Source organism: Tenrec ecaudatus, chromosome 15 (assembly GCF_050624435.1).
Source record: "Tenrec ecaudatus isolate mTenEca1 chromosome 15, mTenEca1.hap1, whole genome shotgun sequence".
NCBI classification, from domain to species: domain Eukaryota; kingdom Metazoa; phylum Chordata; class Mammalia; order Afrosoricida; family Tenrecidae; genus Tenrec; species Tenrec ecaudatus.
The window spans coordinates 56,722,560-56,748,323 of NC_134544.1; the positions used below are offsets into that span (position 1 = coordinate 56,722,560).

General features: G+C 43.8%; 1 protein-coding gene and 1 pseudogene across 1 annotated transcript; both read left to right on the top strand.

The window, feature by feature from the left end:
* Window positions 1-8,160: 8,160 nt before the first annotated feature.
* On the top strand, window positions 8,161-9,039 carry LOC142427470 (F-actin-capping protein subunit alpha-1-like; annotated as a pseudogene).
* Window positions 9,040-25,020: 15,981 nt separating this feature from the next.
* CETN1 (centrin 1) lies at window positions 25,021-25,539 on the top strand. The gene has a single exon (XM_075533032.1). The coding sequence runs from the start codon at window positions 25,021-25,023 to the stop codon at window positions 25,537-25,539; it is 519 nt and encodes a 172-aa protein (XP_075389147.1).
* The last annotated feature ends 225 nt before the right edge of the window (window positions 25,540-25,764 follow it).

Here is a 25,764-nt window from a genome sequence, read left to right on the forward strand (position 1 = left end):
TTTATCCCTTTTGGAAAGCTCCAAAGTTTGTTTCTTATTTATGTTTTATGACCTATGCCTTGGTGGCTTAGTGGGCTATGAATTGAGTTCTAATCCACCAGCTGTTCTTTGGGGGGAAAACGAGACTGTCTGCTCTTAAAAAGTACCAGAAACCCAAAGGAGCAACTCTACTTTACCCTATATGGTCTCTATGATTGGGAATAGACTCAATGGTAGAGAGCTTGTTTTGTTTTTCATACTCCCCTCCTCCTAATGGCAGTTGGCATGCTCTTGCAGGGACTGGAGGCATTGTGGACAACCTTTTAAACAGACATTTTACCATAGCAATGGAATGTTTTAATATCCAAAGTATGTAAACAACTTCTATGAACCACTGCGAAAAATTTCTAAGAGAGAGCCACAAGTAAAAACATAAACAAGTACACCTAGATGAGAAAACACCAATGGCTCATATACATATGAAAAGGTGTAGACCTTTATAAATCAGGGGGAAATGTAAAACCTACCAAAGGGTACCATTGTTAAGTCAGACAAAACCAGATGTTTGCGGGAATGTTGGTAGAGCTGGGAGTGAAAAATAACATGCCTCTTTTAGAAAACGATTTTGCGTTACTTAGTATTCCGTATGAAACTATGTCGTAACCCCTCAGTTCTTGTGACTGCTATTTTATTTGGATCTAAGGTCTTTGAAAATATTATACGAGAACAACGTGTCCTTCTAAAAGGAGTGACGTAGACACAAAGGGAAGATGAAAAAGATGCAGCAACAACAACAAAAATTGTCATTGGGTCAGCCCCAACTCATAGCAACCCGCTAGTGCAGAGGAGACATGTGACACTAACTGCCCCATCTTTCTCCTGTGCAATAACTGGTGGTTCAAAGGGCCAACGTTTTTAGTTAGCAGCCAAATAGGCAATGACCACTGCAGCCTTGGAGTGGTGCATTTCCAACCTGAGGAATGCCCATGATTGCTGACAGCCACCAGAAGTTACGAGAGAGACCTGGGACAGATTCTTCTTCCTTAGAGACACCAGAAGAAATCAACATGGCCAACACCCTGATTTCAGACTCCATGTCTCTCGAGTTGTGACACAATAAATTTCTGTTCTTCAAAGCCATCCAGAACATTGAAGTCCTAGGAAACGAATGCATCTATGAAGTATGGACATGCATCAATACGCAGTCCCATTCTCGGAGTACTTCTTGCATATGTACACTGGAAATCGATAAAATAATATTCTTAGGAGCATTTTTGAAGGATGAAACACTATGAACAACCCAAGTATCCATCAGTAATAGAATGGATAAATTGTATTAGGTTCATATTATGACCACTACACCATAAGTGACGCTATAGGACAGGGTAGATCGGCCCCTGTGGGTTTTTGAGACTAACTTTTTACTGGAGTTGAAAGTCTCTTCTTTCTCCCGTGGAGAAAGATAGTTTTGACTGTTGACCTTGCAGTGAGCCTCCCAACATGTAACCACCACCCTCCCTGGACTCTCAGGAAGATTATCATGTAGGGAGAATAAATGATCTAGGGAGGGGGAAGGGAAGGGGAAATGAGGAGCTGATGCCAGGGGCTTAAGTGGAGAGCAAATGTTTTGAGAATTATGAAGGCAATGAATGTACAAATGTGCTTGACACAATTGATGTATGTATGGACTGTGAAAGAGTTGTTTGAGCCCCTAATAAAATGATTTTTTAAAAAAGAATAAATGATCTATAGCTAGGCATCTATCCATATGGATGATGCTCAGAACTATAATTTGAAGTGAGAAAAGTAATAGAAAATATTTCAGGGTGATCATATTTACATAAGTTTCAAAAACAGACAAAACTAAATAATATATTATTTATAGCTCTAAAGTCACACGTCTACACACACATGTGTAGCTGTGTGTGAGGAGAACAATGAGCCCAAATCGCAGGATGGACAAAGGGTAATTGCAGGGGGAAGGAGGAGTCTGTTGTGAGGGAGAGCAACTAAATGAGGGACCACAGAGATACTGGCAATGTTCTTTTTTAAATTCATCAGTACATGAGTGTTTATTCTAATACCATTATTTCAAATATACATATCAACAATGTTTTATTTGTGCATATATACTTAACTATTGTGAATATTAAAATGTATTGTGAAAATGAAAATGTATTGTGAAAGCTAATATGTACGTACATGTATGTACGCAATTATAAAGTATAATCAATATGTACGTTCTAAAGAATGATACTATCACAGTCATTGAACGATAATAGAACCTCAGCAGGGAGCTGCCAGAAATTCCGGCCTGATTCAGAAGAGAGCATGGGACAAGGAATGTCACTGCTGATGTCAGATGGACCTTGGCTCAAAGTCGAGAACACCAGAAAGAGGTTTGCTTGTGTTTCCCTGACTACGAACGGTCTAATTATGATAGAGTGTGTGGAGCGTAACAAGCTGCAGCAGCCTTGAGCAGAGTGGGAATTCCAGAACCCTTCATCACACCTGCTGAAGCTGCATGTGGATCGTGAATCAGTCCTCAGACCAGAGCACAGGAATACTCCACGGTTGAGGATCCGGAAAGGTGTGCATGTAGGTTGTGTCCTCTCACCACACTGATTCCGTCTGAACAAATAATCTGCGGAGCTGGACTCTGCGAAGAAGGACGTGACAGCAGAATTGAAGGAAGACTCAAAACCAGCCCGTAACATGCCAGTGACATAAGTTTGCTTGCTGAAAGTGAGGAGGACTTGAAGCACTTGCTGAGGAAGATCAAGGATTCCACCTTCAGGATAGATTACAATTCAATGTAAAGAAAGCAAAAATCCTCCCAACTTTACCGATAAGTAATCTCCTGATTAATGGAGAAGCGATTGAAGTTATCAAGGAACCATCCTCAATGCAGATGGCGGCAGCAGCCAAGAAATCAAATTATGCATTTCATTGGGTGAATCCGCTGCATAAGACCTCTGTCAACTACTGAGGAGCGAGGCAGGGTGCCTGACCCAAGCCATGGCCTCATATGCAAGTAAAGTTGAATATTGAATAATGAATATCAAAAATATATAGATGTGTTTGAACTATGGGGCTGGCGAAGAATAGTGAACGGTCTATGAACAGCCAAAAGAACAAACGAATCTGTGTTGGAAAAAGGAAAGTCAGAGGCCCCCTGAAGGCAAGGATGGCAAGACTGCATCTCACGTGCTTCGAGAGCAGCCCTGGAAAGGGCATGATGCCCAGAAAGGTAGAAGCCATTGAAAACGAAGACCACCTCTGACGAGAGGGGTGACACGGTAGCTGCGGCGATGGGCTCAAACTCAGCAACAATGGTGAAGATGGTACAAGCCCGGTCACGGTCTCCTGTTGGGCATGTGGTCTTTTAAATTAGGACTGGCCCAAGGGCGCCTCGCAGCAGCTTACCTTGTGAATCAGGTGAATGTTTACAGAGTAGGTCATCGGTGTGATAGTCAACGATTTATACGCACATTTTGTTTCCACACCTCCATTGCTAGCCCCGCTCGGGGTCATAGCTGATCCCACTCCCTCTGTGTTTTCTACTGCCATTCGCCCATCTTCCCTAATCCTCGGCGGCCCATTTGATATGAAATAGTTGATTATTCTAACAGTGGTGTGAGATTAATTCCAGACCACACGGTGATTTAGCACCATAGTCTTGGGGACCCCACCAGTCTCTAGCTGACCAGGAAGCCTGGTCTCTTTTATGATTTTGAGCTTTGTTCCACATTTTTACTGTTCAAGATTTCTAATGTAATCCTTTTGGGAGCAAGTGGTTGTACATGCATATTTTTTAAGTGATAGAATGAATTTTCAATAAATTGCTGAAAGCATACTGATGACAATGAAAACAAACAAGCAAACACTTGAAAATATGACTGAGAGGATTTGTGTGTGGATCAAAACTTCCTTCTTGCAACATACTGAAATACGTAGAGACGTAATGTCTGGAATTAGCTTAAAAAGAATCTGGAGATGGGGGTGACAATGGAGCAATCGTGAGCAGGAGCTGGAAATAGTTGAAGCCAGGAGGGGTCTCTCGGGTGCCCTATGCTATTCTGTGTGCTGTTGCGTGTGTAATCCATGACCGAGGAGAAAGAAGCAGGAGGTGGTGGAGGGGTAGAGGTGGAGGTGCTTACCCAGAGAGGACAGACACAGTGAGCATGTTTACTGGCTATTTGTAACTATGCATTTCCTTGAAGTAAAGAATAAAGCATAGAAAATATATTTAAAAGAAGAGGACACAATAAAGAGGATGCACCAGATTTTTCTTTGAGGAGAAGAATCTCACTGGCTAGAACATGTCAGATGGATGTGCACGAAAACATAGGAGCCGGTCCAGCCAGGAGACCAGGAAGGAGCAGCAAGGTTTTTGTGTGTAGAACATTTACTAGTCCTGTTCAATCTTTTCATGTACTCATGAGCCACTTTTCTGCTAGATTCCACTGGATCACAGTTCACCAGGTTGTCTTGCAAATTCCTTGGTATGGATGCGTGTTTTCCGTGTTGCGTCATTTGTTGAAACATCTCAGTCAGTGTACCATCCGTGCCTGGAGTCTGTTCTTCAAGGGGCCCTGGCTGTTGCAGTTAGATTCTGATTCATAGCAACCCTGTGTACAATAGCAGGAAATGCCCTGCTCCAGGGACTGGTCTTTCCTGATAATGTGTCTAAAGTATGTGATGTGAAGTCTCACCATCCTCGCTTCCAAGAAGCATTCTGGCTTACTTCCAAGAGCGTTCCCTTGGTTCCTCTGGCAGTCCATGGCACTTTGACTGCTCCTCAACAGTACAGGTTCTGCATGAGCACAATGAGGTGCTCCGGAATTCCCATTCTTCTCAAGGCTTCTCATAGTGTGTTACGATCCACGTAGCCAAATGCCTTTGCAGAGTCAATGAAGCACACGTAAGCAACCTTCTGGTAATCTCTTCTTCGAGCCAAGATCCACTTGGCATCTGCAATGGTAGTCTTTGTGCCATATCCTCTCCTGAATCAGGTGCGCCCTGTTAATGTCCTGCTGTAACCTTTGTTAAATTATCTTCAATAAAAGTTTATTTGCACGTGATGCCAGTGATATTAATTTGTACATTCTGTTGGACACCTTTCTTTGGAATGGGTGCAAATATGTATCTCATCAGTTAACCGAGTTCTTGGCATAGACACGTGCTTCCAGGGTTTCATCAGCTTGTTGAAACATTTCCATTGGTATCTTGTCAATTCCTGGAGCCTTGTTTTTGGCTAATGCTTTCAGTGCTTCTTCCTTTAGTACGATTGGTTCTTGATCATATGCTCCCTCTTGGAATGGATGAATGTCTACTAGATTTTTTTGATAACAGTAATTCTGTTTACTCCCTCCATTTTCTTTTGATACTTTCTTCATCATTCAATATTTTGCCCATAGAATCTTTCAAGATCGCAACTTGGGACTTGCATTTATTTCCCTTTAGTTTTTTCAGTTTAAGATACAGTGGGTATGTTCTTTACTTTTTTTTTCTAACTCTAGACCTTAGCACATTTCATTATAATATTTTACTATTAGTAGAGTGGATTATTCTCTACACCGGACCCCGGTGGTGAAGTGGTTAGGGATTGGCTTTCCAACCACGAGGTCAGTCTTTTGGAACTATCAGCCAATCTGAGGGAGAAAGCTGGAGCTTTCTGCTCCCATAAAGACTCACGGTCTCAGAAATCCACAGGGGCAGTTCTCGCCTGCCCGAAAGAGACTGAATGGACTTGGTAGTAGTGGGTTTGAGTTTGACCTTTGTTTTCTCCAGTGCCTTCAGTATAGCCTAGGTTTCTTCCTTCTACGTCATCGGTTTCTACATTCTTTCTTTCTCGTTTGAACCATGATTCTGTGTTCCTTTTATCTTCTTTCAATGCTTTCTGGATTGTTCAATCATGGTTTTTTGGTTTCTTTTTGTTGTTTGTTTGTTTGTCATGGAATCCATGTTAAAAAAAAAAGCAGGATGCAGCTGAACGGGTTGGTTTTCCTGCTGAACTTGAGAGCTCCCGTGTTCATGAACCCTGGGAGAACTAAGCTGCAGCCCCGCTTGGCAACTTCCACATCTCGCATATCCACAGTATCTGTTTTTATTTAGCATGACCATGTAGTTTTATGTGGCATAGTTCAATTTCACACATGACATTTTCATACACATGCAGTGCTTTGGATCACACTGATGATATAGAGGACAATTGCTTTAATTTACGGTGGGTCTCAATTGCCATTTGCCCCACACAGCAATGGAATTTTTCAATAGCCCCGGAATAAATCCCTCCTCTGGAGCAGTAAACATAAGATGACAGTGTGTCAGCCACGGATTTGTTTCAAGATTATTTACTTACAATTCAACAACACTGCTGGCTCACGGAGTGCCCTGTCAGCAGAAGCTGCATTGTTTGAAGTAGCTCTGGGAAACCGCCAGGGCCCCAGAATCTAAAGAATGTCGTTTTCCTAAATACCTCAGGATTACAAGATGCTATAGAACTAATAAATTTGCTCCTTAAAATAGTCCAGAAGGAATCCTTAGCTATTCCTACATGTTTGAAAGTTTATGCTTATTGATATGGAGAGAGAATGCAGTTTTGTCTCTTGGGTTCACATAATAAGCATCGTGGGTAACTTTTTTCTTTCTCCTCTTTATAATTTTCTTTTTTTAAGGTTAAGTTTTAGAGGCAGATAGCTTTTAGAGAACAAAGAAAATAATGATGACAGAAAGAGAGATTACCTGCAAGAAACCGTTTCTAGCACATATTTGCCTGATGCTGGCCTCCGTTTCCTAATGGGATGGGTTTGGGGGCTTCACCTATGTGTGGGTAGATTGGATTTCATACTATCAGTATGAAGAGGCTTTAGAACATTTGTGGGGAAATGGAATTGAAAGATAGTGAGAATTTTTCATGAACTTTTGTTGAAAATCCCTCATTTATCAGCAAAATGGAATTGAATATACTACAATGGGTTTCTGGTTTACATATATCCAGTAGCCAAGTTTATCCTATGCTTACATCATATTTTGTATGTCTGAAAATGTTTTCCCATCTTCAGACTTAGTGGCTCTTTGCAGCCACAAGGGTTTGGTTTGGGTTTATGTTAGGCTCAAAACCTAATGTTTTAAACTTTAATGGTCTCTTGAAGTTTGGAATGTCTAAATAAGCATTTTACCTGCCCTAGTGGTTCTGTTGGGTAAGGTTTGCACAGCGAATCTCAAGGTCAGAGGTTCAAAACCACCAAACACTTCAAAGGATATTTGGAGTGTCAGAAACCCTATAGACTCGATAGTATAGAGAGTCATTCTGATCCCGATTCAACTGGATGACCACAGAGGATTACTTTGAATGTTAGATTTGAAAATGGCTTGAGGCGTTACAATATGACTCACTCACCATATGTACAGGAAAATGACCCAAAGTCTTTGATGTCAGCTGCTTTATTGAGGAAAGAGGAATAACAAGACCTTCATGGTAGAGTTTTAGAGAAGTGGAGCAAGGTAAAATGTGTCTAAGTGGAAAACATGACACACTACATTTTCTGAGTACTGACTGTGAGCCAGGTACGTCATTAAATACTTTCCATGGATTGTCTCGTGTGGTCACTGTAACCCTTGGAGTTCATTGCTCTTCTCACTGGTTTTACAGGAATGGGTGGACCAAACCCCAAACTCACTGCCATCGAATCGATGCCAACAAATAGTGACCTTTCTAGGACATTGTCAAACTCTCCCATAGAGCTGCTGGTAGTTTTGAACTGCTGACCTTGTAGTTAGAAGCCCAATGTGTAACCACTATGCCATAAACGCAGGCAGGTCTCTGTGAGCACAAATCACCTCTGTACCAAACTGCATGTAGACCAGGATGTTGTCAGTTTGGTTCCTAATGACCCCATGTGGCAGCAGAACCTCAATTCTCTTAACTATAATCTTTATAGAAGTACATTGTCACATATTTTTCCCATGGTGTTTTTGGGGTGGTTGGAACACCAACTTTCATTTAGCAGCTGTGCACTTAGACAGATCATATACCATCTATGTATTTACATAGTAGCACCTTCCTAATTAGACACCTCATTTCAGATGAACATTACACTATAGCTGAACTATCTCTGTGTTCTCCCTATTGATGCCTCCCTCCATTGATGACAAAATAACTCAGGCAGAGTTGTAATGAACTTCCAGAAAAATCCATCTTGGAAGACATATTGGCAGGAGCCCAAGAAGACGGACTTTGAGAATCAGGTGTCGGATGAGGAGAAGCTACCAATAGCTGCTAAATGCATCACCCATGTACCTCCTGGAGCATTTAACAAAGTGTTTACTGATGTCCAACTACTACTTCATAGTGACAATCTCCTCAGGGAAGGGGCATTTGCCCAGGATAACATGGGTCAGTTCACATCTAGTAAAAGAGAAGGATATGAAGATCAGGTGTTAATTACAGAACATGGTGACCTGGGTAATAGCAGATTTTTAGATCTAAGAAACAAAATTTCCTTTAGATTTGATCACTTACATAAAGAAGCATGTGACTGCCAACCGGAGAACGTAGATGGAAGCCTGAAGTCTTGGAGAGAATCCTGTGACAGTGCTCCGAGGGCCTATGTGAAAAATCATTATTCCAACAGCTTCAGTCCTGTTTATGCTAAAACTATCGGTGGGCAACAGAGAATTATTGCATGTATTGAAAACCACCAGTTTCAGCCTAAAAACTTCTGGAATGGCCGTTGGAGATCAGAATGGAAGTTCCTCTTCACACCACCGATGGCCCAAGTGGTCGGAGTGCTTAAGACTCGGGTTCACTGTTGCGAAGATGAAAATGTTCAGTTGGTTAGTCGTAAAGATGTATAGGATTCAGTAACTGTTTCGAATGAAGTCCAAACTGCCGAGGAGTTTACTAAAGTCATAAAGCATGCAGAGAATGAGTGTCAGACGGCAAATGGTGAAAACTATCTAACCATGTCACACACCACTTCAAGGTCTTGCACCCAAATCAACTGGAACAAGATACTCAATTACAAGATTGGTAAAGAAATGCAGAATGCTTAAAGGCTGAATGTAAGATTCTTCAGTATGTGGTGGGGGGGGGGCGGAGGGATTCAACATGTGATCATATGATAGGGCATTCAAAGTAAACAGGTTTCTAGCCTCATGGAACACTGTTGAACCTATAACATTGTCCAAATTCTTATGTTCTCTATGTTGTAATATTCTGTTGTTAATATATCTACTGGGTTGTTTTTTTTTTAATTCTGCCACACTTCACGTTGGAGAGAAAGAGAGATCTATTTTGGAGTCATTTTACTGTTTAGAAAATTTTCTTAGCCATAAAGCTCTTTTACTGATTTGGACAGGTAATATATATTCAGTACTTTTTTACCCTTTATTCTTCAAAGAACTTCTAGTACTTCAATGGTTTTTTACTGCTAAACCAACAGCTAAAGAAGTGATGTCCCAGCACCTCGCCCTGCTAAACAGTCATTGCAAGATACCTATCTTCCCGACATGATCACTGAAGACAGACGTGTGTGTAAGCAAACGTGGTGAAGAAAGCTGATGGTGCCCGGCTATCAAAAAGATATAGCATCTGGGGTCTTAAAGGCTTGAAGGCAAATAAGCGGCCATCTAGCTCAGAAGCAACAAAGGCCACAGAGAAGAAGTACACGGCCTAATCGAATACAAGGTGTTGAATGGACCATGTAGCAGACACAAAGGAACAAAAACAATCATTGTGTGATCACCTTCCTCACATAATCGCTGAAGACGAAAGTGTGCATAAGCAAGTGTGGTGAAGAAGGCTGATGGTGACCGGCTACTGAGAGATATAGCGTCTGGGGACTTAAAGGCTTGAAAGCAAACAAGCGGCCATCTAGCCCAGAAGCAACCAAGCCCACACGGAAGCAGCACACAAACATAGGTGACCGTGAAGGGCAGAGGAGACCAGGTCTCCAACAACAAAGGTGGGGTAGTGGTGAGAATCACATCACCGTGAAAGAGGGGGAGTGCTTGATGGGGACCCAATGCCCATCTGTAGACAGCTGGACACCCCTTCCAGAGGGGTAGTGTGGAGGAGATGGGCCACTCAGGGTTCAGTGTAGCAACAATGAAACTCAAAACCTTCCTCTAGTTCCTGAATGCTTCCTCCCCTCCCAATCATCATGACCCCAATTCTACCTTGCCTTGCGGACCTGGTTATACCAGAGGATGTACAGCGGTGCAGTGGAGATCTGGAGGCACAGGGAATCTAGGACAGACGAACCCCTCAACACCAGCGGTGGGAGTGGCGACACCAGGAGGGAAGGGGGTGTAGAAAGGGAGAACCGATCTCGGAGATCTATGTGTAACCTCCTCTCTGGGAGATGGGCAATGGGGAGGCGGGTGAGGGGAGATGCCGGGGAGTGTAAGATAAGATATAATAATTATTTATAAACTATCAAGGGACCAGGGGTGGGATCGGGGAGGGAGGGGGAGGGGGGAAAAAAAGGGAAACCGAGCTGATTCCAGGAACCCAAGTAGAAGGTGAATTATGAGAATGACGAGTGCAACGAATGTATAAGGGTGCTTTGCTCAACTGATGTATGTACAGACTGTGATAAGAGCCTTAGGAGCCCCAATTAAAAAAAAAAAGAAGTGATGTTCCCCCACTATCATGATCCCAATTCTACCTTACAAATCTGGCTAGACCAGAGGATGTACACTGGTATAGATAGGATTGGAAACACAGGGAATCCTGGGCAGATGATCCCTTCAGGACCAGTGGTGGGAGTGGTAATACTGGTGGGGAGGTTGGAAAGGGGGAACCAATCACAAGGATATACATGTGACCTCCTCCCTGGGGGACGGACAACAGAAGAGTGGGTGAGGGGAGACGCCAGATAGGACAAGATATGACAAAATAATAATCTATAAATTATCAAGGGCTCATGAGGGAGGGGGGAGGGGGGAGGGAGGGGGAAAGTGAGGAGCTGATGCCAAGGGCTTAGTGGAGAGCAAATGTTCTGAGAATGATGGCAATGAATGTACAAATGTGCTTTACACAGTTGATGTATGTATGGATTGTGATAAGAGTTATATGAACCCCTAATAAAAAGATCTCTTAAAAAATGGTGAAATTAAGAAGCAAAGAAAAAAAAGAGAAACATACCAGACAAAAAGTCAAAAAAAAAAAGTGATGCTAAAAACTCTAGCTAATCTTTTTTTGTCATTGGTTTTGTTGTTGCTGTTTGGGTTTTTTGTTGTTTTTTTCTTTTGTTGTTTTGCTTTGCTCTGCCTTGTTTTTGTGCTTATTATTGTCTCTGCATGTCTATCTAGATAAGATAGGCAGACTACACAATCCAGAAGAGAAAACAAGGGGCCCAATGGTTCCAGGGGGGACGTGGGATAGGAGGAGGTGAGGGAAAGGAAATGGGTGGCAACAAACCCAGGGAGAAGGGAACAACAAGTGATCTAAAATAGATGGCGAGGAGGGCATAGGATGCCTAGTGGTGTTTGATCAAGGGCAATGTAGCCAACCGAGAGGAATTATTGAAACCTGAATGAAGGCTCAACATGATAGGGGGACCAGAGGAAAGTAAAAGGAAATACAGGAAAGAATTAGGAGGCAAAGGACATTTCTAGAGGTCTAAATATAGGTATGTAATATGTAAATATATTTATATATAAGGATATGGAAATAGATCTATGTACACATATTTATATGTTAAGTATTTAAGATAAGAGATAGAAATAGGGCCTCTACTCAAGTACTCCCTCAGCACAAGAACACTTTATTCTAGTAACCCAGCATTCTGTGATGCTCACCTTCCCAACAGGATCACAGAATACAAAATGGGTGCATAAGCAAATGTGGTGAAGAAAGCTGGTGGTGCCCAGCTGTCAAAAAATATAGTATCTGGGTTCTTAAAGACTTGAAGATAAATAAGTGGCCATTTATTGGAGAAGCAACAAAGTCCATGTGGGAGAATCACACCAACCTGTGTGATCATGAGGTGTCAATGGGATGAGGTATCAGGCATCAAAGACCCAGAACAAAAAATTCATATCAATGTGAATGAGGAGGAGCATGGAGTGGAGATCCAAAACCCATCTGTACACAATTGGACATTCCCTCACAGAAGGGTCACAAGGAAGAGATGAGCGAGTCAGGGTGCAGTATAGCACCAATGAAACATACAACTTTCCTCCAGTTCTTTAATGCACCCCCCCACCCACTGTCATGACCCTAATTCTACCTTACAAATCCGGCTAGACCAGCACATGTACATGGGTACAGATAGGAGCTCGCAACACAGGGAATCCAGAACAGAGAAACCCCTCAGGACTAATAATGAAAGTGATACCAGGAGGGTAAAGGGAAGGTGGGGGGGAGAAAGAGGGAACCAATCACAATGATCTATATACAACCCTCTCCCAAGAGGATGGACAACTAAAAAGCGGGTGAAGGGAGACATCAGTCAGTGTAAGACATGGAAAAAAAATATATATATATATATAAATTATCAAGGGTTCATGAGGGAGGGAGGGTGGCGGAGGGCGAACTGAGCTGACACCAAGGGTTCAAGTTGAAAGAAAATGTTTTGAAAATGATGATGGGAACATATGTACAAATGTGCTTGACATAATGGCTAGATGGATGGATTGTGATAAGAGCAGTAGAAGCCCCCAATAATATGATTTTTTAAAGAAAAGTATAGCTAGAATGCTCTTAAAATCAAGAATGATGTTGTCTATGGATGCTATAGCAAAATGTGGTGAAGAAATTAGATGGTGCCTAGCTACTAGATAAAATAGCATCTAAGGAGGGCAAAGAATGTACAGATGTGCTTTATACAATTAATGTATGTATGGATTGTGATAAGAGTTGTATGAATCCCTAATAAAATGTTTTTTTAAAATAGCATCTAAGGTTTTAAAGGCTTGTCTCCAAACAAGCAGTCATCTAAGTGAGATGTCAACTAAGTCCACACAGATGAAGCACACCATCATCAGTCACTGAAGGATAGGAATCCATATAATCCGAAGTTGAAGGAGGGATTAGTATCAGAACCTAAACTGTGAGATTCTGGTTTGCAGAAGGCTATGGATGGCAGTGGGAACCCCAGATTCATTTGTGGGAACTACATAGGAAATAAGCCCCAGTGAACCCCCTCTGTCCACAAGGGAGAGAGGGGAGGTTAGTGGTTACTAAACAGAGAGCAAAGAAGATCAAAGACATAAATCTGACTTGAACACTTAAAAACCTTGTCAGTTGATCCCCACTCTGATACATGCTGGACCTGATCTGGTTTTCAACATTTTCTGTGTTTTTGTTTGTTCATATTAGGGTGTATCTGAGAGGGGCTATGTCATCGGAGGTCACCCTTGCAAAGTGTTATGTTTTTCTGTGTTTCGGTATATGAAACCCAGGACTGATGAACCTCTAGGGACAGTAAATAGAATAAGGGTCTGGGGAGGGCGGGTACATTGTTGGTCAGAAAGTAAAAAGGAGACGATGTCAAGGAGCCCAGGAAGAAAAATAATGTTTGGAAATTAACTGTGGTAGCAATTGTACAATTCTGCTTGACATGATTGAACTGTGGAATAATATGATATATGTATTAACTCCTAATTAATAATAAAAATTTTTAATGCTCTTGCTTTTTATCTTCATCTTTCGAACTTTGGAAATGCTACCTGGAGATGGACATCATGTTTGGTAACATAGAGTGTCCTTGAAAAAGAGGGAGACCTTCAATGAGAAGGACTGGCACGGTGACTTCAATGATGGGCTCAAATATACCAATGAGTGTGAGAACGTGCAAAACCAAGCGATACCTTGTTCTCATACACGCAAGGTCACTTTGAGTCAGAACAGACTTATTAGCACCTAACAACGACGGTATTATACATTCTGGGCTCCATGCAAATCTTTATTTTGGAGAGTGGTGTCCATAGAATAAAGGATAGTTTAGGTCTTATTCCCTAAAATTTAACTGTGTTTGGAAATCATGATGATCACAGTCTGAAGCACAATGGAAAGCTAATGTCCACCATGCTCTTCTCCCCTAGACCATATTGTTCATTCCGACTCCTAATGTTCCCTACAGGGGGATTCCGACGTGGTGAATCCTTCTGAGAGCAGAGAGCCTCGTCTTTCTGAGGATCTTTCCGGATTTGAACTGTCTAAAGTATTCAGCATTGATAAATTCACAAAGAGAGGGCAGCTCTGTGGTAGGGGGACATACTCCCTCTTTTTCTACCCAACTGGGTAGATGAGCTTAATGCATGAGTTTCTATTTGGGAACTACATTGCTTTCTCCTCGCCTACATACCCTTAATTTCCATCTGCTATCCTTAGAATATTACTTTTGAAGGTGCCACTCTGAAACCTCTTCTTAGGAAATGTAGACATATTTAATAATAACTAGCTGTGGACTGGCACTAATGAAATGGGACCTGAACTCACCCTGGTTGGCAAACACTTGGCATGAAGTGTAATTGAAAACAATGCCACCATGAAATGACCCAGTTCCCACTCTCAGCTTTGTCGCAAGCACAGTATTCAGGGCAAAAGAAAGCCAGGCTGGTGCCAAATGGAGAACACACACACACACACACTCTCACTGAATTTCAGGGCAAAAGAAAGCCAGGCTGGTACCAAAAGGAGAACACACACACACACAATTTCAGATAAGAATGGTCCAAAAACCAAAGGAATTTGGAAAGAACTTTGTCAATGCAGCACATGAAGGAAACCAGGAGGGCCAGCCATGACCAACATCTAAATGAAAAATCTCCCTGGGGAGGCTGTCAGCAAAAGGAGGAAGGCGATGCCATGTCCCCCTGCCCTAATTGCACCCCCTTTCCTATTTAAAGGCTTAGCAGGAGGGAACTGTAAGATGATTACTTGTTGATAAAGGAATTTCAAGTGACTGCTTTGGAAGAGGCTGAAATGACCTGTTGGTTCCCTTTGATGTTCTGTTTGCTGCCGCTGCTGCTAAACTTTGAAATGCAGCAGAGCTGTAATTTCGTTCAGAAGCTTAGTTTCAAATGTATCTTTATTTCACCAGGGAGATGTTTGTTTGTTTGTTTTAGGGAGCTCCTTCTTAATTCAAAATCGACTTTTCTGAATTTGTTTTAATGCAAGACTTTCCTTCTTCAGGGATTTCAATTTCCTGATGCATTGTACTGTCCTGAGTTAGGGACAGGACTTTTGAAAACAGGACTTTTGTGGGGCATGTTGAAGATTCCAGTCCCCAGCTCGCTCGTCTTCCTTGCTGCATGGGACCTCAGGGGTGGTCTCTGATGTTCAGCTCCCTCATTTCACTGCCATTCACAGGGGTCTCGTTGCCATCAAAGAGGTCTTGGTGTAAAAGGTTGCCGAGGTGAGCACTTGCTTTTTTCTCATTGTTTCAGGGCCAAAAATCAAACAAATTGTACCACCCGCAGTAGATCTCTTTCCTCTGCAGTGCTCTTGTGCTAGGGCACCTCTCTCTAATGAAGATGTGCATGTGGTACTAAAGACACGAGGGTGCGGGCAGTGATGGTTCATGGGTAGATTTATCTCTTCCATAGAGAAGACATGGGTTCAATTCCCAGCCCAGGAATGTCAGCTGTAGTCACCACCGGTCAGTCAGTGGAGCTTTGGGATTGCTAGGATGCTGAACAGGTTTCAGCAGACTTTCCAGACTAACCCTAGGCTAGGAGGAAAGGTCTGTTTGTCTACTTCTAAAAATCTACCAATGAAAGAATAATGGGTTACAGAGCCCTGCGGAATCGCGCTGCTAGAGAAGTCTATTGGAAATGCCAGGGACTGCCAAAAAGACAAACACATCTGTCTTGGAAGAGGCAAGGAGGACAACACTTCATCTTTATACACTTTGGGCATGTTGTCAGGAGAGGCCAGTCCCTGGAGAAAGGCATCATGCTTGGAAAAGCAGAGGGGCGGCGAAAAAAGAAAGGCCCTCAACAAGATGCACAGACACAGTGGCTGCGACTCTGGCATCAAACCTAGGAACAATTGTGAGGATAACGCAGGACAGGGCAGTGTTTCATTCTGTTGTGCATACAAGTGTAATGGGTCAGAACTGACTCAATGGCACCTAACAACAACAACATGGGTTACAAGGCTCTGCGGATGACAAAAGATGAATCCAAAACCCAGCATAGGGATGATGACGAATTTCATTCCGTTGAGCATGGAGTCACGCAGAACTAGGCAAGAAGAGACTTGAGGCTAGACTTCCGTTTTCCTCTGTCTGTGCCTTTCTCCGTTCGTCTCCTGCAGCACAGTTCTCTGAGAAATGTTCTTCCTACTTGAGCTGTGCCGAGGAGGAGCCTCCATAAGGACTGGGTGAAACACTAGCAGCCACTGCCTGCAGACCTGGTTCCTAAGGCCTGTGGTTATTTTGTTTTCTAATTTGAAATTCAGTGTCTTGAAAAAGAACACCTTTTCTCCACTTCACTGCTAGTCCCTAACTGCACCCTTATACCTCCCCACCGGCTCAACTTTGTTACCTAACACCCCCGTCGGCCTTTGAGTTTTCAACTTCTAGTGAGTGGTAAGCGCTGCAGTCAAGACCCTGAGCCCGTGTTGTACAGTGTAGATGCTGAAACTTCAGGCTCCTTGTGGAATGAAGGAGAGTGAATCAAAGAGTAATGAACAGTCCAGTCTTATGAAAGGGGACACAGAAACTTCAAATTCATAAATTTCAGTTTATTGGCACATAATTCACATCGTTCAATCATGTCAAGAATTGCATCATCATTACCACAATCGATTTGAGAACATTTTCTTTTTTTCTTTAACCCCGGGACTGAATCACTTTTACCATGAGCTATGTAATCTCGCTCAGTTCTTGCGCTCCCTCCTCCTACCTTCCTCACTGTTTATTCCCCAAAATTCCCTTACCCACCCCATCTCTCCCACTACCTACCCTCCCATCCCCTATAAATCCTGGAATCAGTTTTTAGCTCTATGCATCTACTCTTCTGTGCTCAAATATATTTTATAGAGACCCTGTTAAGAAGTTGTAGATAGGACAAAGACTGGAAAAAGACTCCCCCCAAAAAATAGAATCATCTGGATAAGGGAGGTCATCGACATGAGGCCCTGATGGCGTCCAAAGTATTCACAACCAAGCAGCTAACTGATAAAGCATGAACACAAAGGAAATTCATCACAAAGCCATGGCTGATGGCAGATCCATTCCTCCTGGTTTCAGCAGGCCTCCATAATCAGGAAAGGGACCTGGATTAGATTACATACACTATCACCAACTATAAATATTTGCAGATTGCTTCCGGGCCTTCCAACCACCTCAGTTAGAGCATGACCCTTGATCATTTCGTCCGAGTACCCCAATGTCCATCAAAAGCATGCGCAGATCAGTTCCTGAGAGTGAGACAGCCCCTCTCTGGGCTGGCCAAGGGATTTGCAGCAAACACACTGCCTGAGAGCAAAGCTTTGTACATTGCCAGTCAATGGTCAGAAAGATCTATGGAGACCCAAGAGGGATTTAGGGCTTCCTCTGGAAAGGAGAGCCTTTCACAAATCTGGTGCTCAGAATCTAAGCTCTAATAAACCCTCACTGCCATGGCTTCAATGCCTGACTCAGCGAACCTCTGTGGGTTTCCGAGACTGTAACCGTTTACAGGAATGGAGAGCTCGGTCTGTCTCCCGTGGAGTTGCTGATTTTTGTGAACAGATGACTATGTGGATCGCAGCCCAGTGAGTAACCAGTATACCACCAGGGGCTCCGATACAGTTTGTAAAAGATTGGAAATGCCAACGAAACCTCTCTTGGGCTTCCTGCTAGTCACTGCTATTGAGAAGATTTTCAGCAACCAATTTTTCAGAAGTGGTTCTCTTCTTCCTAGCCTGCCTTAGTCGGGAAGCTCCACAGAAACCTGTCCAGCATGGGTGACTCTGTTGGCATACCAAATAGCTTCCAGCATCACAGCAACGCGCAAGCCGCCCCAGAAAGACAAAGTGATAAATGAGCGGTGGATGGAAGAAAGCTCTCAGCACTTTCATCGACTCATGCGACGCAGTTCAAAATGAAGAGCGACAGCTGCACATATCCGTTCATCAGAATTTGGAACGGCACGTACAATGTATGAATCTAGGAAAATTGGAAGTCATCAAAAAGGAATTGTCCCTTCTATTGTACATCTGTAGGGTTGCTATGGATCAGAACCAATTGGCTGGCACAGATCAACAACAAGGTTGTTCTGTTAGAGATCCATGCCGGTGGACTCTTCTGCAGACTGCCTACACTGTTGGTCCTACGGGGTTGAACAACCAGTGGATCACAAATGCCACGATGTTCCCCTTTATGTCCACACAGATTGTGTCTTTGCGGGACTTGGTTCCATCAAAGCAATGCTGACCTCTGGCTGGCTTGGGCTCTGGGCAGAGAAGAGGAGCAGCCAGTCATTGTGTTGTTGAGTTCACTTCATTTTCCCCACCTCTCCAGTTCAAAATGCTCATTAATCTTTCTTCCCTCCCTCATGCTTTCCTTCCTCTCCCTTATTTAATTCTCAAACTCAGGCGATGTGTAAGTGGAAGGGTATCGGCTCGGTAGGGAAAGGAAACACTTTCGACTTTTAGTCCCCGCTAGGCCCCATGCCCATGTTTCCTCCAACGTATTTGTTGTTGCTGTTAGCCGCCGCCTCAGCTCAGAATCATGACACTCGGATGCTTAAACAGAATGAAATGCTGCCCGGCCCGAGGCCATCGTCATGATGGCTATGACATCTGTTTGCTATGACGATGTCCTGTGTTTTCATTGCCCCTGTCCCTTTCTAACCACCGGTCTTTCTGATGGCGTATCCAAAGAAAGCACATCAAAGTCTTATCCTCTCTTCCAGCAAGCACTTTGCATGTGCAAAGGAATGTCCAAAAGTTCATGAGAATTGTGAATTCAAAGATAAGGGAATTTTCTCCTTGATCTTTAAAACTCACATGTTTTGTTCTGAGCGATTTGTTCATCCTTCTGGCAGTGTGCTTTACCAACACCACTGTTTGAACACATCGATTCTCCTTTCACATACAGAGGAGCCGATTGAAAGGACCATGACTTTGGTACTTGGGAGACACTTAAAACCATAAAACAAGCCCATGTGCATTTTCCAGGAGAGAATCCAATGTACTCCATGGCCAGTCATTTAAAACCAGGATTCAAGCAAACAAACCAAAACGCAAGCCAGTTGTGACCTATGCCAACCCAGTCAGGTGAGCCATCTGTGTGCGTCAGAGTAGAACCGTGCTCCATTTTCGCATGCATTATATACTCATCAAGGTCATTCGTCCAAATGGCCTTTAGAGTGACTTGACCTTCCAGCTTTTGGGTTAGTAGCTAAGGAGGTGTTAACTGGGAAGACCCAGACCACAATAACTCACTGCCCCGAGTCTGTTCTGACTTGCAGTGACCCTCCAGGACAGAGTAGAACTGCTCCCTAAAGTTTCTGAGGCTGTTCCTCTTTCTGGACAGAGATCGCCTCATCTTTCTCCCACAGAGAAGCTGGTGGAATCGAATGGCTGACCTTGCAGTGAGCAGGCCCTTATATAACCCACCACACCAGCAGGGCCTTCAAAGCTGCCATAGAACCAGTAAGTGCCGTACGAAGGAGAGGGCAACTTGTACTTAAAAAAATAAAAGATAAAACACAGGATAAGGACATTTCATGCTTATTGCAGGCTTCTCCCACAAGCTTACCTGTATCCCAGGGTCTTGTTTTGATCTCTCCTTTACCCTTCGTCATACTTCAGCGAACCATTTGAGAAACAGTGTGAGATTCTGGCAAAGTCATTGCTAGGACATAGTCTGTTTTTGTAACTGAGAGGAGTATTTCTTTATTTCTGGGGTTCATGGAATAAGAAATTGTAGCCTTGGCTGGACACTTACGTCTGTTCCTGCGTTTGCCAAAAAAATGCTCAGGCTGAGTCACTGGATTTGACTTCACATTCCCATCCAGAGACCACCGGCATTGCAAAACACATGCTGCTGGGCCGTGTCTTGTAAATGGCTGCACATATCCAAGGATAAATAGTTTGGCTCTGGTGTTGGTTTGGGGGTACCCCTTCTTCCACACCCAACACACTTGTCCTGCTTGTGTAAGAGAAGTGTCCGGCATTTGCATTTATTTTCTGCTCTGCATTTGCTGGAAAGTAAACAGGCAGCAATAAAGACACTTTATTATGCACCCTGACTGCCTTGGGTGGCACCTGCAATTTGCCGAATCTGCTGAGTGCAAGTTACATTTTAAAAGGCTCCTGAGCCTCACCTCTTTCGTGCCATGGAAAGAGGAAAACCAAACAGTAAGAATAGCCATGCTGCCAGGGTCCTTTCTCTTGCTCAGACCCCATTGTGGAATTCTAGCACGTCTTCCCACACCCCCACCTTCCAGCTGTTGAGTTTCCTTGGCAGACTTAAATCATCTCTCTCTCTCTCTCTCTCTCTCTCTCTCTCCCACACACACACACATAATCAATGCGCTATTTTGCATATCACCTGGGACAGTATGGTACAATAATTTTTAAAGGGAAAACAAAAAGGGTTCTCTGAAGCAATGATTTTTCCAGAGCCTCCTATTTACTGCTGGTCTGGTTAGCTCTTGAGAAGTGACTCTAAACTAATGAAGCTGACTTTCACAGGCATTATATAGAGGCTCACGAAGGCCAACCAAAGGCATTATGCCCAAACTGCTTTTCATTAGTTGGCCCATGGAGTTGAAAGCAGGGGATGGAATGCAGCAGAACTGAACAACAAATGGAAATTTCAAGCCCACTGTTCTTTCTTTGAACGGCTGTTAAAAGATCCTAGAAATCCTGTTAAATCTTTCTAGGTGAGACACTAACTTAATGTTAGGTTTAGAGAAGAAAAACCAGAGGCCTGATGCTCCCAATGACACTACATTGTGGTTATCATCTCAACTTTTGGAAATGATGGCAAGAGTTAAATGAGATGACAATTTTGAGGACCAAGTCCAAGGCTAGGCCCAGGATCTGTTTAAGTTTCTCTTTCTTTTTAAAGCCAAATTGCAGATTATGAACATAAAGTAACTCAGCACACAGAGCTGACTCTAAGATGTTTTCTACTCAGGGAGCACTTGGTGGCCCTTTGTTGCGACTGTTGATTGCACACATCTGGAAACGATGACAACTGTTTTGCTTTGAGCTCAGCTTGGCCCAAATGTAGCTCTATATAAGGCAGCTTCTATCCTTCAGTGTTTCCCAACACATCATAGCTTGGCTTGAATCTGGGCAAAGGAGTGGCTGTCAAAGGAAATGCACAATGTCAGGGAGGAATTCAGGTTCGATGAACAATTACCCAGCCTTCTGTGGTCCCACTCGGGAGCTGCTGCTGTAGCTATGTTCATTGGCTCATTTAAACAGCACAATCCTACTGGGAAGCTTCACTATGACACCTTTTGCAGATGCTTAAACTGAGTCTGGAGCTTGTGGTAGGGCCAGCATCAGAACTGGACTGACTCAAGTGAGGAGAATGACCAGGATCAACCCCAAGTTGATCCCTGGGAGATGGAGGTTGGACATCCCTCTACGCTTCTTTTTTCTTTTTTTTTTTAACCACCAATTTTGCCAGCTGCCTTTCCTCCCACGGCACTCTCACCCTCTGCTGGGCTCCATTATCCATTCCAAGAGCCACACAGAAATCACAGAGCATACAAACAGTTACATGGTTTAGTAAGAAACCAACAGGGAATAACTCGGGATCGAGATCAACAAACTACAACTCAGGATCATCATCAGGAAGCTTGTAGGCAGTCTCCCTTCTTCAATCAATGCAGGACAACTGACTTAGCTTCTCTTGCCTAAGTCCACCTCCTCTCAACACCCTGAGGACAGATGATCCTTCTTGGCTCCTCTTGCTCTCTTCAGGACAGGCCTCCTTCCAGCCCCTGAAGAACAGGCCCCTCTGCCATTGGCTGCCCTGCTGTTGGCTCTGCCACAGGCCTCTCTCTTCCAGGTCTGTCACCATCTTCAGAGTGACAGTCTTCGCTCCATGTTACAGATCTTTTAGGAGATTCCTTGACTCCCTCTTTACGCTGCTTCTCTCTTCTCATCCTTCTCCTTCCTGTTTCTTGGCTATAAAACTTAGATGAGTTTAGCTGTTTGTCAATCTCAAGGCAAGGCTCCTGCCAGCATACGAGGTGGGGCACATAGATGCTTCATTTGAATAGTAGGCTATAGCCATCTCGTTTGCAGAGTCTATTGACCAAAATCTCCAAGGTGAATATCAATCACCGGGCAGGTTGCAGCCCAGCACCAGAGAAAAAAATTCAAGGGCAAATTGTTCATAACTTACCCAGTAAAAGTCAATCAACTGGACAAAAGTAACAAACCCTCTGGAGAAGAAAACTGCTCAGGGCATAGGGAGAAACCTCTCAAGCTGTTTTTCCGAAGAATCAAAGCAAATGGACACATTTCCCCATAGAGATTCAGTGACTTTCCCAAGGCCGCAGATTTCGTAAATCGTGGACTTGGGCTATGCCTCAGGCTTGTAGATATGAGAGGAGGCAAGAGTATTTGTGCTACTAGGGTAATCTGCTACATAAGGGTCTGCCTCCCAACGTCTACTTCTAGTTGATACTCTCTGCAACAGGGATTCCTTGTGATGCTGTGGGTTAGGTGTTGGGTTGCTAACCTCAAGGTCAGCAGTTCAAACCTATCAGACACTCTATGGGAGAAAGAGGGGACTGTACATTTCACTACCTCAGAAATCCTACATAGGGAAACTATTAGTCAAAATCAACCTAGTGGTAGTGGGTTTGGGTTTGGGTGGGTTAGCAATCAGGCTTGAAGATAAGAGATCTCATAAAATTCCTTGGCCTTTAGAAATCTTGTGCCCAGGCCTCTGTCTACTATGTTATTTATCCTCAGAGACATGTAATGAGATATGCCTAAGTAAACATGTCATGTATCCTTTAACTGATGACTAATTTTTAAAATATATGATTTTAAAATCATGCACTAATCTTTTGAGTGTTTCATTTGCTTTTTCATTTTGATGATTCAAAACACTAAGTCCTAACACTAAGATTGTCATTCATTTTTCAACAGTTCATCTGACTTATCTAGATGTTGGGGATACAAAAATGAACAAAAACCCTGGAATATGCCATCTGTTGTCACTGAGTGAGAAAGGGAGTGATTTTTCTTTCAAGAATGCTTTCCCAAAGTTTGTCTTCCGTTGTCAACCATATAAAGAAATATGGAGCAAATCTAAAGGAAAAATCTATATAAAACTATAATACCTCAATAAGAAAAATACAAATAACTCAATTAAAATGGACAGAGCACATGAACTGACAATTCACCGAAGACAAAATACAAATAGCCAACACACATTTGAAGAAATGCTCATGATCACTAGCCATTCGAGAGATGCAAATCAAAACAACAATGAGATACCACCTAGCAGCCAAGTTAAATAAAATTTTTAAAAACCTGGAAAAGGTGTGGAGAGCTTGGAACCATCACGCGGAGCTGGTAGAACTGTGCATATGCACAACCACTGTAGAAAGCAATATGGCCCTACTTCAAACAACTGGGAACATAAATTCCATAACATTCAGAAATCTCTCTGCTGGGTATGTACCCTACGGAGTAAGAATAATAACATAAACAGACATAAGCATGGCCATGTTCGTCGCAGCACTGTTCACAATAGCTAGAAGATGAAAACAACCCTCACGCCCATCAGTAGAAAACTGGATAAAGACACTTTGGTGCATGCGCGATGGAATACTGTGCAGTCATCTAAAACAATGGTGGAATCGTGAAGCACCTCATGGCACGAATCAGCCTGGAGAATGTTACCTCGAGTCACAGTAGAAAAAAATCACAAAAGAATAACTATTGTCTGAGACCACTAAAATAAAGAAAAACAAAACAAACTCCCAAGACAAAGAATTTCAGACCATAGGGCTGGAGTTTACCAAAGAGGGGAGGGTAAACGAGGGAACATGAGTTGGCTTAGGGTTGGTATTAACTCCGTGAAGGGAAAGACAATAATCCACAAGAGAGAAAGGAGAACTCCAAGGAGTGGGGTAGCTATTGGGGAGTTTGATAAGTTCTTTAAATTACTGAATACAAAATTATTGATGTTCTCAAATGTACATCCCCACCTAATTCACAATTGAAAAATGCCGCTGGAATCTGCCCCACCCCACTGGAATTTTTTTTAATCCAGCAGGGTGACCACTTCTGGACAGTTTTCAGCAGTGCTTCCAGACTAAGCAGACTAAAGAGAAAGTTCTGGATCTACTCCCCCAAATAATCCAAAGAATGCCTTCTGGATAGTAGCAGAGAAAGGATGTGGCCGCATCATCAAAAGGGATCTGTCCCCAGAGGGAGGCATCATGTTTGATGAACTAGAGGACCTGTGAGCATCTCTCCGGGAGGCCTTCAGTCACTACAATGATGGACTCAAACATGCTGGTGGTTGGGGCCATCGATGATGCAGGACTGGAAGCATCTCATCTTGCTGGACATAAAGTCACCACGAGTCAGCCTCCTGCCGATGGTAGCTACCTATCTATCTAGCAGCACTGTTACCCAAACCAGGACCGTTCTAGAATGCATACTCTGGCAGTGGAAATGGAAGGAGCTATTGTGACTACGCTGGGGCTCAGAATTGCCTTACAGATACAAAGGAGTCTTCCCGTGAACCAAAGAGATGAAAGAAAGATGCTTTTGAGATGAAAGGAAAGGGATATCGACAGAGCTGGTTCCATGGATGGAGAAAGAAAGGAAGAACCAGGCCAGTCAAGTCCCCATGAATTTTGGAAGACAGGTGTGGCTACTAGCAGGTGTGCACCGCGCAGGCATCAGCTCGCAGAAAGTGGGTGGTAGACCCCGGGAACCGTGGATGCTCAGGTCCGCAGAGAGCTGCGGGCGCTGCCAGCGCGGTGACAGGGGCTCCAGCGCAGCACAGCGCAGGCGGGTGCCCGTGACGGTGCCGGCGCGCGCCCGCCGCGTGGGGGCGCTCGAGCGCTGGCTGCCCGAGCAACCGTCCCTGAGGGAGCATGGCGTCCAGCTACAAAAAGTCCACTGGGGCGTCCAGCAGCCAGAGGAAGAAGCTGGGCCCGAAGCCCGAGCTCACGGAAGATCAGAAGCAGGAAGTCCGGGAGGCGTTCGATCTCTTCGATGCGGACGGCAGTGGGACGATCGACGTGAAGGAGCTGAAGGTGGCCATGAGGGCGCTGGGCTTTGAGCCCCGCAAGGAGGAGATCAAGAAGATGATCTCCGAGGTGGACAAGGAAGGCACCGGGAAGATCAGCTTCAATGACTTCCTGGCCGTGATGACGCAGAAGATGGCCGAGAAAGATACCAAAGAGGAAATCCTGAAGGCCTTCAGGCTCTTCGACGACGACGAAACGGGCAAGATCTCCTTCAAAAACCTCAAGCGCGTGGCCAACGAGTTGGGGGAAACCCTCACGGACGAGGAGCTGCAGGAGATGATCGACGAAGCCGACCGCGATGGTGATGGAGAAGTCAACGAGGAAGAGTTTCTTCGGATCATGAAGAAAACCAACCTTTATTAAAGCCCGTTTCTCCGGCGAGCACCAGGACCATCGCTCCTGCCTTGTGAAACCTTGCTTTGGAAGGGCGAGTGGGCAGCCCCCACCCCCCTGTCTGCTATACACCTATAGATGAGCCTATTTCCCAATCCCTGATTCAATTATAGAATTTTAAGCTGAATTTGAGTGGGGCCTGTCATTCTCTAGAGATGGCATAAAGGGATGCCGGAGCTGCCCGCCACCCGCCCA

Coding starts and splice junctions, on each gene's coding strand:
- CETN1 (XM_075533032.1), top strand. CDS start 25,021: ATGGCGTCCAGCTACAAAAAGTCCACTGGGGCGTCCAGCAGCCAGAGG.